This window comes from Dendrobates tinctorius, unplaced genomic scaffold (genome assembly GCF_039654945.1).
Source record: "Dendrobates tinctorius isolate UK_male_01 unplaced genomic scaffold, ASM3965494v1 ptg000114l, whole genome shotgun sequence".
Taxonomy (NCBI): domain Eukaryota; kingdom Metazoa; phylum Chordata; class Amphibia; order Anura; family Dendrobatidae; genus Dendrobates; species Dendrobates tinctorius.
The window spans coordinates 10326446-10345422 of record NW_027361782.1 but is presented as its reverse complement, the minus strand read 5'-3'; the positions used below and the strand labels follow the sequence as shown (position 1 = coordinate 10345422).

At 45.0% G+C, this 18977-nt stretch overlaps 1 protein-coding gene across 1 annotated transcript in view; it reads right to left on the bottom strand.

The window, feature by feature from the left end:
* Positions 1 to 574: 574 nt before the first annotated feature.
* The window catches only part of TNMD (tenomodulin), a 95306-nt gene continuing 76903 nt past the window's right edge, over positions 575 to 18977 (bottom strand). Inside the window, exon 7 of the mRNA XM_073589853.1 lies at positions 575 to 9455. Within this exon, the coding sequence (XP_073445954.1) occupies positions 9246 to 9455 (210 nt within the window). The 3' untranslated portion in view covers positions 575 to 9245. The remainder of the gene's footprint in view (positions 9456 to 18977) is intronic.

The window sequence follows — 18977 nt, the reverse complement described above, 5'->3', positions numbered from 1 at the left end:
TCTGCTGGTGCAGTCACTGTGTACATACATTACATTACTGATCCTGAGTTACCTCCTGCATTATACTCCAGAGCTGCACTCACTATTCTGCTGGTGCAGTCACTGTGTACATACATTACATTACTGATCCTGAGTTACATCCTGTATTATACTCCAGAGCTGCACTCACTATTCTGTTGGTGCAGTCACTGTGTACAAGGAGTTTGTAAAGAATCAGTAATGTAATGTACGTTATGTACATTACATTACTGATTCTTTACAAACTCCTTGAATTCTGCTCATTTTCTCCATCTCGGCACAGACTTTGCTTCCTTCATATTCCGGTCACTGGATTTTTGGGAGTTTGCACCTTTTTACCGTCTTATAGATGATTCCTGCCTCCTTCAAAGCTTAGAAAAAATAACAATCTCGATCTCTGCTTCTTCTGATTTATGCTGAGTTATGGAAACTCTGACTAGACACAACCTTCTCAATCTTGGGCACCAGTAAATCAGTCGCAGGATTTTATGCATCCTCTGTATTCCGCAAACTCGGGTTCTTTCATTTTTAACTTTGACATTGAAGAAAAGAAAGAGCCATAAATTTCTATTTAATGTCGATGACGACTTGTGTGATTTACAGACCGCACCACGACAAGGATTCCGGACACTCAGACGCTTCTAGAAAAACACCACGAGGAATATTGATTTATTGACGATACAAAAATAACAGCGTGATGTCTCCTGGGTAAAATTCAGAAAAGAAAAATGTCAAATGTATCGAGTGGTTACTGGCAATACACAATATAGGAATATTAGGTGACAACTTACAAAATCACATGTACAAGAATAAGAAAGATCAACTGTACGTCTTGTGTCCTCAGCACAGCACCATGGGCGTCCTTAAAGGGGAGCTCAAAAATGTTATCTCTGCAGTAAGACCCCTGAATATTGCAAAGGCGTAGTTTCCCCTACATTTAATGTTACAGTATAGTTACGACAGTGACTGTTCACTCTATGACAATTTTTTTCCAACTATAATTAGTTGCCAGAGTATAGTTTCCTATTTGGTCCATTTCTATATACAGTATCTTGAAAAAGTATTCATACCCAGTGAACTTTTTGCACTCTTTAATGTTACATCCACAAATGTAAATTTTAATGGGATTTTATTTGATACCAACAAAACGATTTGTGAAGTGTAAAGCAAATGATACATAGTTTTCTAAATAATCTAAAAATCTTACTCTGAAAATTGTGATGTGCATTTGTATTTAGCCCCCATGCTCACTGTGTCACTTACGTGGGATCTGAATGAAGGGGCTCTGGTCAGATGAGACTGAAGGAGAACTTTTTTGGTTAAATGCATAACATTATGTATGGTGGAAAACTAACACTACGGATCAGCCTGAAAACAGCAACCCACCGTCACATATAGGGGTGGTAGCATCCTGCTGGGGAGAGGCTTTTCTTCAGCAGGGGCAGGGAAGCTGGTCAGAGTTGACAGGAAGATGGATGGAGCTAAATACAGGACAATTCTGGAGGAAAACCTGTTAATAGCTGCAGAAAACATAAGACTGGGGTGTAGACTCACCCTCCAGTATGACAACGACCCTAAATTTTCTGCCAGAGCTACAATCAAGGGTTTAGATCAGAACATATTTATGTGTGTGAACAGCCCAGTCACCATCCAGACCCAAATCCCAGAGAATCTGTGACAAGACTTGAAAATTGCTGATCACAGATGTCGCCATCCAATGTCACTGAGTGAGAACGAGGGGGCAAAGAGGAAGGGGCAAAATGTCACCTAGATGTGCAAAGCTGGAGAGACAGACCCCCAAGACTGCAGCAGAGAAAGGTGGGAGAGACAGACCCCAAAAGACTGCAGCAGAGAAAGATGGGAGAGACAGACCCCAAAAGACTGCAGCAGAGAAAGATGGGAGAGACAGACCCCAAAAGACTGCAGCAGAGAAAGGTGGGAGAGACAGCAAAAGACTGCAGCAGAGAAAGGTGGAGAGATAAACCCCAAAAGACTGCAGAGAAAGGTGGGAGAGACAGACCCCAAAAGACTGCAGAAAAAGCTGGAGAGACAGACCCCAAAAAGACTTCAGCATTACTGATAGGTAAAGGTGGTCCTACAAAGTACTGACTCAGGAGGGTGGAATACAATTGCACCTCACAATTGTCAGATATATACACACGTGGTCAAAATTGTTGGTACCCGTCTTTTAATGACAGAAAAACCCACAATGGTCACAGAAATAACTTGAATCTGACAAAAGTAATAATAAATCAAAAATCTATGAAAATGCACAAATGAAAGTCAGACATTGCTTTTCAACCATGCTTCCACAGAATTTTTAAAAAACTAAAACTCTTGAAATAGGCCTGTACAGAAATTGTGGGTTTTTCTGTCATTAAACAAGGGGGTACCAACAATTTTGACCATGTGTGTATTTTCAAAAGAAATTAGAAAACCTTGTAACATTTCCTTAAGGGTATGTTCCCACGGTCAGTAAACGCTGCGGGTTGGACGCTGCATACATCGGCAGCGTTGAACCAGCAGCGGCCAGATGTTACAGCATAGTGGATGGGATGTCAAGAAATCCCATCTCCACTATGCGCTCAGAGACGCCCGTGACATCCCTGCATAAACGGACATGCGATGCGTCTTTCCAGACAGCAGCATGTCTATTTATGTTGTGGAGATGCTCAGTCTCCGCAGCATAAAATAGACTATCATTAGATGTGGTAAAACTGCATTAACTTCCTAATCACATGCGTATTAAGTGCGGGAATGCAGCTTACTATGCATGTGATTGAATTTAAATAATGTTTTACCTTGCGCCACAGTCGGAATTTCGCGTCCACTGCAGTTCTCACGATCAGCTGAGCTGATCGCGAAAACTGCCGTGCACGTGACCACCGGGGACGGGGTTATCTCCGGTCACTTACCAATTTCCCATGGTCAGCTGATCAGCTGATCATGAGAACTGCATTGCAGGCGACCTCCGGGGACCGAGTTATCTGGGTTTGTCATCTACAAGCTCCGCTGTGCCTGGATGTCAGGCGGGATGGTGGCATAATTCCATTGTTCAGCCAAAGGCATCCAGATGTAGCAGAGCTGGACTCGTCGTGGGACAGTATGTATATCTTCTTGGCAGACAGGTATGATATATTGCTTTTTTATTTTATTTCTCTTACCGGAGATTGAGGGCTTCGGTGGAATAGGCGATGCAGGTGTAGGGAAGGTGACCTGACGGACGGATGGACTAGTCAGAGTGAAGAAGGAAAGGTTTGCACAGTGTAGGTAGGTGTACAGTGGGGAAACAGCTAGGAAAGTGTAGTGGACGTGCAGTACCTTGGGTTGACCATTAGATGGCAGGGAGGAGTGTGAGCAAAGGACTTGACAACAGCTTAGGGCTGTAGAAACTGTTGGTCATGGGGGGCGGGGTTACAGTGACAGGGGACCGGGAGAGCTATAAATACTGAGGGAGGGTTCCAGAAGGTTCCAGTTCCCAGGGGGAGCTCCAGTGACAGGAGGACTGCGACAGTCTGTGTGCTGTGAGGAGAATCTAAACCAGGGGGACTGAGGAGAGAGAACATCAGGGGGGTGGTCCTGACAGGAAGAACCGCAGAAGGGACGAGGCACTGGGTGTTAGACACCGTATTTGACACGACGACTGATCAGTGGAAGCGCTGTTGGTTTACGGGCCTAAGGCGGCCACAGTGACGGACCTGTCAGGAGCGTCGACGAGTGAGGAGGGGACGGTGTGTGCAGACACGTCCCTAGTATAAAGTACGGTGTGAGAAGCGGCTCTGGAAACGGAGGGCCGACAAGGGAAGCGAAGTAAAGTTTATTGCTTTGAAGTGCGGTATACTGTGGAGGCTGTCAAGTGGACGGCCAGAGAATAAAGCTTGGACCTGTTGCACCCTGAACTTACCTCCATCTTGTCTCTGTTTCGTCTCTGCACGGTAAGAAGAGGGACCACCCCCCAGCTCGGCCCACCAACCCTACATTTGGCGTAGTCGGCAGGATCGCCGCCGCTAATACATCATCTTCTGCGGCAGGCCTGCCTTAAAGGATGGAGAAGGACTTGGACTGTGCTGCTTGGATTATAAATACCTGTGGATTACAACTGGCTTACCTGTGGATTACAAATTGGGAGCGCTGTGGTGACTCAGTGGTGCTGACAGAAGATCTGGGGCGGCATCAGGTGCTGCGCAAGATGGCGGCATTACTACAGCGCAGGGGAGAGGTCCGGGTGTTTGCAGTCGTGTTGAATGGACTGGGACCCCCTCCAACGTACCACCGTGGACAGCAGAATGTGCCCGGAGGCCGACGCTCCCATGTACTGGACCCTGGCAGATGGGTGGAAAGGCCTGCCGACGCCCCACCCCACAGAGGGAGTGACCCCAAGGGAAAGCTGGGGTGCGGCTGCTTGGCGCCATTTGATTGCTGCCCACCGGACGGTATGAGACGCTGCGGGTGTCGGGGCTTTGGCCGCCTGGAGTGGCGATGTCATCGGGTCCCTGGACAAGAAGCGGAGCTGGTGCGGAGCCCGTGCGGAGCCAGAAGGAGCGGCCGCCATTGATACCGGCGGAGAACTACCCCATGGAGCTCCTGAGCCTGGAGGCTAGGCCCGCTGAACACCGAGTTGGAGAGCGGAGACTGCGGGAGGAGCCGCGTGGTGACGTGATGCAGACCGCGGCGCCGGGGAAGGTGAGAATTCCCCCAGCTCTGCCGGAGGCTTCACAAGCGGCCCCTATCATTCTGCCACAGCAAGCAGTCTCCAGCGTACCGGAAGGTCTGGCTGCAGAGGGCCCTATGGTATATGCGGAGTTGAGCAAGGGCCCTGCCCCCGTCCCTGGGCCATGCCGCCCGGAGTCATCAGGCCGGAGCTCGTTTGCGGAAGACACGGCTGTGCTCCCTCGGCCGGAAAAAGTTCCATCACCAGAACTGGCCGTCACTCCGGCTCTGCTGGAAGATTTGGATGCGGCCTACCCTGTGGCCGTGGTTATGCCAGCGTTAGAACCGGCTGTGGCCTGTTTGACAGGCCCTGTAACTCCAGCCCTCAAGGACCCGGCTGTCCCCATCCGCCGGCTGTCCCCATCCGCCACCCGACCCCAGCGGCTGCTGGGCCGCAGATATCATCGGCCGCCTCTGCCCCACGCGCTTTTACAGCGAAGTCCCGCCCACCGGACTCTGGGACTGGCACGGCACCATCCGTTTGGGTCACGGAGGTGATCAAACAAAAGAAAGTTCGGGAGCAGGAGGTATGGAGCCTGCTCCACTCAAAGGGGGAGGCTGGCATGGCGGTGCAAAGATCACGGGGACGGCTGGTATACACTAACGTCGACAGGGGGTACGGCTTCATCCGTGACACGACCGGCCAGAAGGTATATGTGAATGTGGCCTCCATACGGCATGGTCGGGTGCTTAAGGAAGGGGACTTGGTTTCCTACTATAAAGAATACTGCCCCCGCGGGTATTATGCGGTGGCAGTGCTAGCGGAGCCCGAAGGAAGCGAACCCCCGTTAAGAGGACTTGAATGGACACCCTCAGTATTCCCAAAACTCTACGGCTGTGGGGTCCCTCACTACTGACCGCTAGAAGGCGGATTGAACTGTCAGGAGTTTGCAGCAGCGTTGTGCAGGTTATAAGGACAGTTGCGTTTGAAAAAAAAATGTTTTGTTGATGTTTATCTGATGCAACTATTTTTCTCTCTTTCTTTCTTCTTTCTATGTTCCTTGTATGGAAAGTATACGTAAATATGTTTGCCTGACAGAACGGGAATACGGAAAAGCGGAGGAGTGTCCTGGTCCAAGGAAGGGGGGAGGACGAAAGGGGATCTGCAATGTTATGTTGTATTATGTTGGTTTTAAAATGAGCAAAAGAAAACGAAAAAAAAATATAAAAATGGGTACTTGTGCTATTATAAAGTTGTTTAATGTATAATATGCCAAGGTAAAATGCAACAGGTCCGGGTAAGGGAAGGTCTGCGGTACCAAAGGAAAGTGTGAGATCCGGTAGGGATCTAAGAGTTGAGGAGGTCTGGGAGATCGGGACGCCGACCATGACATGAAATTGAAAGAAGGGAAAATGAGTTGGAAGACGTGAGAGAGACAGCCGTCCTAGGTCAGGTCCCCAACACCATGGACACCCCTGAAGGAGGAAGGCGGGCGCTGGTAATGATCTGGAAGGTATGAGACCTCGATCATGGCATACCGAATAGTGGAAGGTGGCAGTAGGGGAGCGTAGGGGAAGGTACACGCCATAGAGAGAATATGGGTGTACCTAGCCCAATTTGAAAGACGTTGTCATGTGGCATGCGCGCTGGTGAGTAGCAGTAGGCTGCTCAGAGCATGGTGCTCCCAGTATGGTTCGGCCCCCCCACAAGTAGTGGGTTTGGCCCTACAGCTGGTCCGACAACAGAGTGTAGGTGTAGCTGCAGAACGACGAAGGCAGGGATGACGATTGTCGAGGACGACAATGGACAAAGGAAGGGAGAGTGTAGGGAAGGTGACCTGACGGACGGACGGACTAGTCAGAGTGAAGAAGGAAAGGTTTGCACAGTGTAGGGAGGTGTACAGTGGGGAAACAGCTAGGAAAGTGTAGTGGACGTGCAGTACCTTGGGTTGACCATTAGATGGCAGGGAGGAGTGTGAGCAAAGGACTTGACAACAGCTTAGGGCTTTAGAAACCGTTGGTAATGGGGGGCGGGGTTACAGTGACAGGGGAATGGGAGAGCTATAAATACTGAGGGAGGGTTCCAGAAGATTCCAGTCCCCAGGGGGAGCTCCAGTGACAGGAGGACTGCGACAGTCTGTGCGCTGTGAGGAGAATCTAAACCAGGGGGACTGAGGAGAGAGAACGTCCAGGGGGGTGGTCCTGACAGGAAGAACCGCAGAAGGGACTAGGCACTGGGTGTTAGACACCGTATGTGACACGACGACTGATCAGTGGAAGCGCTGTTGGTTTACGGGCCTAAGGCGGCCACAGTGACGGGCCTGTCAGGAGCGTCGACGAGTGAGGAGGGGACGGTGTGTGCAGACACGTCCCTAGTATAAAGTACGGTGTGAGAAGCGGCTCTGGAAACGGAGGGCCGACAAGGGAAGCGAAGTAAAGTGTATTGCTTTGAAGTGCAGTATACTGTGGAGGCTGTCAAGTGGACGGCCAGAGGATAAAGCTTGGACCTGTTGCACCCTGAACTTGCCTCCATCTTGTCTCTGTTTCGTCTCTGTGTGGTAAGAAGAGGGACCACCCCCCAGCTCGGCCCACCGACCCTACACAGTAAGTATGGTTTAATTAAGATTATTAAAGGAGTCTGTGTCTTTATTTCAATTAAAGGGCTTTATTCTGGCTGCGTGTTTATTACAATATATACAACTATAGGATTAGTAATGGATAGGTTCTTATAGACGCTCCTCCATTACTAAGCCATGGGCTTGATGTCACCGGACAATACAAAGGTGATATCAACCCCACAAATATTACCCCACTTACCACCGCTACAGGGCAAGTGGGAAGAGCTGGGTAAAGTGCCACAATTGGCGCATCTTTGGATGTGCTAATTGTGGGGCGGCTGCGGGCTGCTATTTTTAGGCTGGTGAGGGCCAAATACATGGGCCTCACAAGCCTGAGAATACCAGGTCGCAGCTGTCTGCTTTTTCCTTGGCTGGTTGCCAAATATAGGGGGATCCCACAACATTTTCTTTCGAGGGAATCCCACTAATTTTGTTAACATCCAAGGTAAGCGAGACTGCAGCCACCTGGTATTATCAGGCTGGTAAGGTTCATGGATATTGGTTCCTTACCAGCCTGAAATACCAGTCCCCGTAGTCTGCTTTATTCAAGCAGGTTAACATATATAGGGGGATCCCATGCCATTTTTTAAAAATCATTATTTATTTATTAAAAAGGAGGGGACCTGTATATGTGCTTTCCTCCACTTCCTGTGTTGTGTATTTCTGGCTGTGTCATAAGACTCACCATTATGTAAATTAGTACACATGCGTAGTAAGCTGTGTTCCTGCACTTAATAGGCATGTGACTAGTGAAATAATGCGGTCTTACCGCATCTAAAGAAAGTCTATGGGTAATTCATGCATCGGAGACTGAGCGTCTCCACTACATATATTGACATGCTGTAGTCCGGAGAGATGCGCCGCATGTCTGTCTCTGCGGGTGAGCCAAGGGCATCGGTGCACGCATAGTGGGCATGGGATTTCTTGAAATCCCATCCACTATGCTGTACCAGCTAGACGCTGTGGGTTTGATGCTGCGGATGTACGGAGCGTCTAACCCCCAGCGTTTACTGACTGTGGGAAGATACCCCAATAAATCTGCAAAGAGGAAATCCCTTTTTTTCCTTCCCAGAAGCCAACTTTCAGGCTATGTGCCCACGTTAGCGTTTTTAAACGCTCAGAAAACCGGACTCCTTCCCATAAACCGCACGTTTTATTTCTGCGTGTTTTTTGCGTGATTTTTCCACAAAAAACATGCGTTTTTGATGCGTTTTTTCTGCATGGTTTCTGGGAACATTGGAAATGGCTAAAAACGCGGAGCTATGCGGAAATTAATGAGCATGCTGCGTTTTTAGCCGCTAAGCGTTTTCTGAGCGTTTAAAAACGCATGCATTGGCACAAAAAGCCAAAAATGCATTACATATCATTGGAAGCTTCTTTTAAGCATTTCTGCAGCATCTGATCCGGCTCAAACACTGCAGAAACGCTTACAAAAACGCAACGTGGGCACACTGCCTCAATAAGCTTTATTTCAAGTGACAAAACCCCCCGCATGCAATGAAAAAAAACGCACCAAAACGCATGTAAAAAATGCATCAAAAACGCAGGTGACCTGACAGTGTCCTCAGATGCAGATTTGGTGCCGATATCACCAGCGTCAAATCCTGAGCAAATACTAAGCCATTCCTGACCGTGCAAACATACCACGTCACAAATACTTGTTACTTTGTGTTGGTTTCACATAAAATCCTAATAAAGTATATGTAAGTTCCTGAGTATAGAGTGACAAAATGTGGAAAAACTCATGGGGTATCAAGACTTTTTGAAGGCACTGTATCCACACCGGATTATAAATAATACAGTTACGCATACTGAGAAAATATTGCAGTGTACACACACTACAAAGTGTTACACACTGTAACTGATAGGAGTAGTTCTGAGGCATAGCAAGAGTACAGAATGAGAGTTCTTACTTCACATCAAATGAATACATAGAATATAGAGCTCATGCCTTGTACTTTATACCCTGCCCAGCATACGGGCAACCCACCAATTACAGGGCATGATTATCCTGCAGATCACTCGCCCTGAGCCGTAACAGTAGGGATAGGGGTAGTAGCCCAGCAGGGGCTCACACACTCGCCGACAATATCTCTGTCCGCGGCGGCAGTGATGACAGCAGAAGCCTCGATGATCCCACATCGGATGGAACTCAAGACCAACTTCTCTCTAACAAAGGAAAAACAGAAAATCAAATTGTTTATTTCTGCCAACTTCTAAACCAGCCTCAAGAATAAACCTTCACCAAATTCTTGTACATAGGAGCAGTATTATAGGAGTTATATGATTGTACAGAGGAGTAGGATTATAGTAGTTATATTCTTGTACATAGGGGTCAGTATTATAGTAGTTATATTCTTGTACATAGGATCAGTATTATAGTAGTTATATTCTTGTACATAGGTGCTTTATTATAGTAGTTATATTCTTGTACATAGGGGCAGTATTATAGTAGTTATATTCTTGTACATAGGAGGTAGTATTATAGTAGTTATATTCTTGTACATAGGAGTAGTATTATAGTAGTTATATTCTTGTACATAGGAGCAGTATTATAGTAGTTATATTCTTATACATAGGGAGCAGTATTATAGTAGTTATATTCTTGTACATAGGGGGCAGTATTATAGTAGTTATATTCTTGTACATAGGGGCAGTATTATAGTAGTTATATTCTTGTACATAGGAGGTAGTATTATAGTAGTTATATTCTTGCACATAGGGGACAGTATTATAGTAGTTATATTCTTGTACATAGGAGCAGTATTATAGTAGTTATATTCTTGTACATAGGGGACAGTATTATAGTAGTTATATTCTTGTATATAGGAGCAGTATTATAGTAGTTATATTCTTGTACATAGGGGGTAGTATTATAGTAGTTATATTCTTATACATAGGGGCAGTATTATAGTAGTTATATTCTTGTCCATAGGATCAGTATTATAGTAGTTATATTCTTGTACATAGGGGCAGTATTATAGTAGTTATATTCTTGTCCATAGGAGCAGTATTATAGTAGTTATATTCCTGTACATAGGAGCAGTATTATAGTAGTTATATTCCTGTACATAGGAGCAGTATTATAGTAGTTATATTCTTGTACATAGGAGCAGTATTATAGTAGTTATATTCTTGTACATAGGGGACAGAATTATAGTAGTTATATTCTTGCATATAGGAGCAGTATTATAGTAGTTATATTCTTTATATAGGAGCAGTATTATAGTAGTTATATTCTTATACATAGGGGCAGTATTATAGTAGTTATATTCTTGTATATAGGGGCAGTATTATAGGAGTTATACTCTTGCACATAGGGGGCAGTATTATAGTAGTTATACTCTTGTACATAGGGGCAGTATTATAGTAGTTATATTCTTGTACATAGGAGCAGTATTATAGTAGTTATATTCTTGTACATAGGAGCAGTATTAAAGTAGATACAGTGGGGAAAAAAAGTATTTAGTCAGTCAGCAATAGTGCAAGTTCCACCACTTAAAAAGATGAGAGGCGTCTGTAATTTACATCATAGGTAGACCTCAACTATGGGAGACAAACTGAGAAAAAAAAATCCAGAAAATCACATTGTCTGTTTTTTTTTTCATTTTATTTGCATATTATGGTGGAAAATAAGTATTTGGTCAGAAACAAAATTTCATCTCAATACTTTGTGATACAGTATATCTTTGTTGGCAATGACAGAGGTCAAACGTTTTCTGTAAGTCTTCACAAGGTTGCCACACACTGTTGTTGGTATGTTGGCCCATTCCTCCATGCAGATCTCCTCTAGAGCAGTGATGTTTTTGGCTTTTCGCTTGGCAACACGGACTTTCAACTCCCTCCAAAGGTTTTCTATAGGGTTGAGATCTGGAGACTGGCTAGGCCACTCCAGGACCTTGAAATGCTTCTTACGAAGCCACTCCTTCGTTGCCCTGGCGGTGTGCTTTGGATCATTGTCATGTTGAAAGACCCAGCCACGTTTCATCTTCAATGCCCTTGCTGATGGAAGGAGGTTTGCACTCAAAATCTCACGATACATGGCCCCATTCATTCTTTCATGTACCCGGATCAGTCGTCCTGGCCCCTTTGCAGAGAAACAGCCCCAAAGCATGATGTTTCCACCACCATGCTTTACAGTAGGTATGGTGTTTGATGGATGCAACTCAGTATTCTTTTTCCTCCAAACACGACAAGTTGTGTTTCTACCAAACAGTTCCAGTTTGGTTTCATCAGACCATAGGACATTCTCCCAAAACTCCTCTGGATCATCCAAATGCTCTCTAGCAAACTTCAGACGGGCCCGGACATGTACAGGCTTAAGCAGTGGGACACGTCTGGCACTGCAGGATCTGAGTCCATGGTGGCGTAGTGTGTTACTTATGGTAGGCCTTGTTACATTGGTCCCAGCTCTCTGCAGTTCATTCACTAGGTCCCCCCGCGTGGTTCTGGGATTTTTGCTCACCGTTCTTGTGATCATTCTGACCCCACGGGGTGGGATTTTGCGTGGAGCACCAGATCGAGGGAGATTATATCAGTGGTCTTGTATGTCTTCCATTTTCTAATTATTGCTCCCACAGTTGATTTCTTCACTCCAAGCTGGTTGGCTATTGCAGATTCAGTCTTCCCAGCCTGGTGCAGGGCTACAATTTTGTTTCTGGTGTCCTTTGACAGCTCTATGGTCTTCACCATAGTGGAGTTTGGAGTCAGACTGTTTGAGGGTGTGCACAGGTGTCTTTTTATACTGATAACAAGTTTAAACAGGTGCCATTACTACAGGTAATGAGTGGAGGAAAGAGGAGACTCTTAAAGAAGAAGTTACAGGTCTGTGAGAGCCAGAAATCTTGATTGCTTGTGTCTGACCAAATACTTATTTTCCACCATAATATGCAAATAAAATGAAAAAAAAAACAATGTGATTTTCTATAACCCTATAGAAAACCTTTGGAGGGAGTTGAAAGTCCGTGTTGCCAAGCGAAAAGCCAAAAACATCACTGCTCTAGAGGAGATCTGCATGGAGGAATGGGCCAACATACCAACAACAGTGTGTGGCAACCTTGTGAAGACTTACAGAAAACGTTTGACCTCTGTCATTGCCAACAAAGGATATATCACAAAGTATTGAGATGAAATTTTGTTTCTGACCAAATACTTATTTTCCACCATAATATGCAAATAAAATGAAGAAAAAAACAGACAATGTGATTTTCTGGATTTCTTTTTCTCAGTTTGTCTCCCATAGTTGAGGTCTACCTATGATGTAAATTACAGACGCCTCTCATCTTTTTAAGTGGTGGAACTTGCACTATTGCTGACTGACTAAATACTTTTTTCCCCACTGTATATTCTTGTACATAGGGGCAGTATTATAGTAGTTATATTTTTGTACATAGGGGCAGTATTATAGTAGATATATTCTTGTACTTAGGGGCAGTACTAAAGTAGATATATTCTTGTCCATAGGGTCAGTATTAAAGTAGATATATTCTTGTACATAGGGGCAGTATTATTGCAGTTATATTTTTGTACATAGGGGCAGTATTATAGTAGTTATATTCTTGTACATAGGGGCAGTATTATAGTAGTTATATTCTTGTACATAGGGGCAGTATTATTGTAGTTATATTTTTGTACATAGGGGCAGTATTATAGGAGTTATAATCTTGTACATAAGGGGCAGTATTATAGTAGTTATATTCTTGTACATAGGAGCAGTATTATATTAGTTATATTCTTGTACATAGGGTCAGTCTTACAGCAGTTATTTAGGGGCAGTATTATTGTATTTCCATTCTTAGGGGCAGTATTTTGGTGCAGTTAATTGCTGGAGTAATATATTACTTAATTACAGTGTGGTATTACATTCTTTATTAGATTAGTCCCTATATATTATCACAAGGTATCCATAAAGTGGAGTTATTATAAGGTCTCTTTCTGGATTTGTACAGTCTTGTGTTTTCACAGTGGCAACTTTTTTCTTATCAAATTGTCTGTAATTAATTCCCGTTGAGTCTACAATGAAGTGTCGGTGATAGCGCTGCTCCTATTTGGTGTGTGGATAGGACTATAATGTGGGTCAGGACCATTGTGGGAATTCTCTTCCTTCTAGCGGGTCCTGAGATCATTAACCTTCCCGTCCGTATAGTAGGCGCCATCTGTGGTGGTCAGAGGCTCAGCCCATTTATCATAACCAACATAATATATGTAATGTATCCGAGCCCGTAATGAATTGTCTGGGAATAATCATTCCCCACCGAAGCTTTCAGTTTTATCGGAATTTGTTTTCTCGCATGAAATATCGGGATCTCTGATTGCTGTGAACGGCAGTGACAATTATTTAGATAGAAATGATTTATACTGGAAGTTGTTAATGTGGCGTTTTATGCCTTCAGGTACAATTGCAATCGTCTCAATAAAATCTCTCATTTGCATGTATAATTGGCAGCTCATTAATGCCTCATTAGAAACGCAGAGAGCGAGCGCCAAGAACAGAAGACTGGACAGCGGGACGGCGGAATGTGTGCAGAGACGGCAGAGTGTCAGACATTGTGCTGCGGCTTATAAACGTTGAATAAAGCAACAGCACGTGGCTATCGCCCCATAAATAAGCATCAGCCTATAACACATGGTCCTCCAAAACCCCCTGTGTCCCACATTGTCACCAACCACGGGGGTATGCCACTTACATCCATGGGGTGCACAAGCAGAGCGAAAAATACACTGTTATCTCTGTAGAGAAGTACAACGAAACTGAAGGTGGCCGCGCTTATACCGCTGTGTAATGAATGTATCACCCAAACTGAAAGTAGCAGTCAAACTAAAAACAGGCACTACTCACTGTTGCGAAGACTAGTTATAGCTGATCATGTCGATCTTGTATTCACAATGATTGGAAAGGAAAAATTCCTGAACTGAAGCAAAAACAGGGAGCGTCCTCCCGTTTGCTCTGTAGAGAAGTGTCTAAGCTTATCATGTGTGATACTGTCTGCTGGACCATGTACCTAAGCCTTTCATGTGGCTCCACCTCCAATTCTGCCTCTACCCCAGATCTGTCTCCACCCCTTGAACCTTCCACAGTCTCACCTTGGACTCTTGGAAAAACTCTACTTCTGCACCATGTCCTCACCAATCACATAACACCATATCACATACATAGCCATCAGCTTTTATTTTGACCAAAAGATTTTTAAGCCTGCCACCACGACAAGGTAGACTCTTTTGGCAGGTCTCTACTTTACTCTACGTGATCCTGCAGCGACCAGCATGGAGCTCCAGGATCACAGGGAGTAAATCACTGCTGAATGAGCCTTAAAGGGGTTGTCAGGTCTAAATTCACAAGCCTGCAGTCACTCTATGGGTCACTATGCAACTTAAGACCTGCAGATCCTCGCATCATACACACTGCGCCCTGTGAAGAGTTGCCAGTCTAAGAGCTAGGAACGGCAGTCACATGGCTGCAAGGGTGTGAAATGCGGACTCCCAGCCAGAATCTGACTAGGGGAACTGTTAGTGAATACCGGTCTGCAGTTGGACCGGGGTGCAGGGACTGGCCACTGGTCTCCTGACATGAACTCAGTAGCCTCACAGCATGTATGAGGATGCGGGTCAGATGATGGACGCCCAGTCCGTGCACTGCTGTGCAAGCGCAGACCGATTTCTCCTTTCAAAAATTACACTGCCATAATAATAAAGATGTTTCCCAATCATATATACCCCCTCTTTCAACCCCCAACCAAAACTTATAAGCTACTGGATGATCCTGAGCACTGCTGCCTGATATTATAATTGGGCAATTGTTTTTGCAGCAGGTCGGGATCATCCAGTAGCTTATACATTGTTGTTGGGGAGTGGAAGGGGGACGGAATGATTGTATCATACAATTACATACTGAAATGGTGAACAAACAAATACATGGACTTGTTAGTTACTCACACAGCCAGTGTTGCCGCTGCACCCACTACCCAGTCAAGAATCTAATGGTTGTCTTAACCTGCTCACCACCAATGCCACCTCAGCCTGCCCACCAAATAAATGGAAACAGTGTATATTATCTAATATATACTTACCTTGTAATTAGTGATGGGCGAGTCCTAAATTACTCGGAATCGCTTGACTCTAGCGAGTCCGAGCCTGGGACTCGCTACTCGTTGCGAGTCTAGCGAGTCCAATGTTAATGAATGGGGAAGCGAGTCTTAGCGAGTAATGTGCGATTTACAAATTACAAAGGAACATAACAGATTCTATATTTGCGAGTCCCGAATCCAGTATACAGGACTCGGGATTCGTAGACTCGCTCAGACTCGCTCACAATCGCTGTGTGTTGACATAGGCTGTCTTGGAAACTTGTAGGAACATAACAGATTCTGTATAAGCGAGTCCCGAATCCAGTATACAGGACTCGGAATCGTAGACTCGCTCAGACTCGCTGTTGACAGCGATGTGATATAGCGAGTCTAGCGAGTGAGAAAAAAAAACTCTGACAAAACTAGGATTGCCATTAACTTGCATTGGACTCGTTACTGTGCGAGTAATCACTGGGAGACTCGCCGAGTAACGAGTCCAGCGAGTCCCTTACTATTCGCCGAGTAACGAGTCCTAGCGAGTAGACTCGCCCATCCCTACTTGTAATGTCTTCACATCCTGTTCCGTCCAGATGTGTTTGTATCCCAGAATTCCAAATGGCGGAAGTTCACCGACCGCCATATTGGGACACCCAAGTGATGGGTGTCTCAATATGGAAACTGCTGGTAGTACCAGCCTCTTGCGCGGTACCACCAGCGGAACACCGTCGCACCACACACACACACGCACACTGTATACACCGTACACACCACACACACACACTGTATATGCCGTACGCACCATACACATACGCTGTATACGCTGTATGCAGCCTCTTGCATGGTGCCACCAGCGGAACACTGTCGCGAGCATGCCGCGGCCGCGATCAGTTGAATGATTCACTGACCATCGCCATCTTTGTACAGGAGGAGCACCTGCACCATTTTAATGTGACCGCCGCTATCTGTCTGCACAAAGATGGCAGCGGTCTGATTTACTGCGCCTGCGCAAATTCCGCACAGGCACAGTGAATCATTCTGCTGATCTTGGTGGCAGATGCGCGACATGTCAACAGGCAGAGGAAGCCGGTCACATTAAAGGGGTTTTCCCAAGAGCAAAAGTTCATTTTAAAAATTGACTGTGTCTGACCGTGTACGGAGCATATCACGTCTCCTCGGCAAGGGAGGAAGCCAAAGACAATACTGACATTACAGTAGGGGATAATAGAGGATTCATTTTGTGAGGTAAAATATTTCACTGACTGTTTTTAATCAATATTTTACCTCACAAAATGTATCCTCTGTGATCTCCTGCTGTACGGTCAGTATTGTCTTTTGCTTCCTCCCCTTCCCAGGAGCTGTGATATGTTCTGTACACGGTCAGACACAGAAAAATGAACTTTCGTTCTTGGGAAAACCCCTTTAAAAAGTAAATATCATCGCCAACATGGCTCCTCCTAAAATGTACGCGAATGGCAATGAAAGAAAAGCAGCAAAGGCACAACGTCGAAGACAACAACGGGCAAATGAGACTCTTAAAGAGCAACAGCATCGCTGGTACAAAAACAATGCATATAAGTGTAGGTGTCAAGCACGAGTCCCATGATGCAAAAGTCATTAGATTATCACAGGATGCCATTAGGCAACAACAGCGCCGCAAACAGAAATCTGCAGTCTTAACAGAAATACCATGCTCATAAGATGACCCATTGGAACCAGCACACCATACTGCCGAGTCTACAACTTCAAAGTGTATGAGGTTAACTAAGAAGGCATTTTCCCAATGCAAGCCACTTCAGGAACAATGTCCATTGGCCACAGCAAGAAGACTGTCACACGATGCAGAAGCACACCATCTACAGCAACAAGCTGAAACGCAAAGCCAGAGGGAAGTGCGACTACAACAGCTACGACAAATCAACATCCGCGGGCAAATAAGTCACATACAAAAAGAAAGACATGAACTTCAACTACAAGCAAAAAAAATGTAGCCCATGATGAAAACACAATTCAGGAACACAGCTGCGATCCCATGAACCATTTATGTCAAAGTTGTCAATCTTTGAATTTTGGAGCTGAGATGCCTTCCGATGGAAAGTTTACTCAGTTCTGTCAGAAGGGGAAAGTCCATCTACTCCAGTATCCAGTAGAATTCAAAAAGTTTTCAAAAAGTTGATGACAAGAGAAAGTGAATTCAGCAAAAATTTCATGAACAATACTCACAGTATCAACAGTTCTTTTGCTTTTGCCTCCATGGGAGAAAGTATTTCACCACCACCTGGATATGGCCCATACTGTTTTCACATACATGGACAGATCTATCATCGAACAGGTACACTATATCCAACAGACGAAGACCAACCAAAATTTGCTCAACTTTATATACTGGATACCGCCGATGCAAATGAACTCAGAATCAAATAAATGAAAATGAAAAATGTCATCCTACATAGATGAACATTATCGCTGTGCAACTGAATGCTATCAATCCATTCACTGCTGCCCATCAAATGCTACGTGACGTTGAACAACAAGAACAGATCAAAGCTCATCAAAATGGAACTGTCATGCCAACCATCATAATGGCTATTAAGCAAGATATACAGCAACCCAACAGTGAGTGAAGTTGCAGTTGTCTTTCACAATGAAGATAGTGAGCCTCCCTTCAATAGAGTCATATTAGTTCATTTAAAACCTGATCCACGCAACCCTCTGCCTCCAAAAACACAACACATCCACATTCTCCATAGCAATTTGGATGCTCTGCTGTATCCACATTGTAGAAGGATCAACTTTATTCTCATTTGCACAAGGAAAGACTAGAAGCAATGGGATGAAGCTGAATGGGAGGAGACACAGATTAGATATTAGAAAAAACTTTTTGACAGTTAGAGTGATCAATGAGTGGAACAGGCTGCCACGAGAAGTGGTGAGCTCTCCTTCAATGGAAGTCTTCAAACAGAGGCTGGACAGACATCTAACTGGGATGATTTAGCGAATCCTGCTTTGAGCAGGGGGTTGGACCAGATGGCCCAGGAGGTCCCTTCCAACTCTACCATTCTATGATTCTATGATTCTATGATTCTATGATTCTATGATCCTGTATTTTCCACTTATGGAGACCAAGGTTGGCATGACGGTCTAAAACAACAGGGAAATAGTGCTTGAAGAATAACTCAACTTCACTACTACTGTATAGCATAGATAGATAGACTTAGATTATAGAATAAAATGTGTTTTTCTGTCCTTATGTGGATACAATGTAAATTAAAGTACCTTTGTCATAAATGTTTCCATGTTAATAAAATGTTAATGTAAATGTTTACCTACTTTGCTTTCATTTTAACACAGGGAGAGGGGTGAGTGCACATAGGAAAGAGGACACACAGGGGGGTGACAGCTCAAATGAGAGAACACATGAGGGAAGAAGACAGCACAGTGGTGGAAAGAGAGCAGACAAGGTGAAGAGCACATGGGGTACACAGGTCAAAGAAGAGATGACATGAGAGGAGAAGACAGCAGATGGGGAGAGAAAGCGCACAGGGGTGAGAGCGAGAGCACAAGTGGGAGACAGCTCAAATGGGACAGCACATGAGGGGAGAACACAGCACAGGAAGGAGAGAGACAGCAG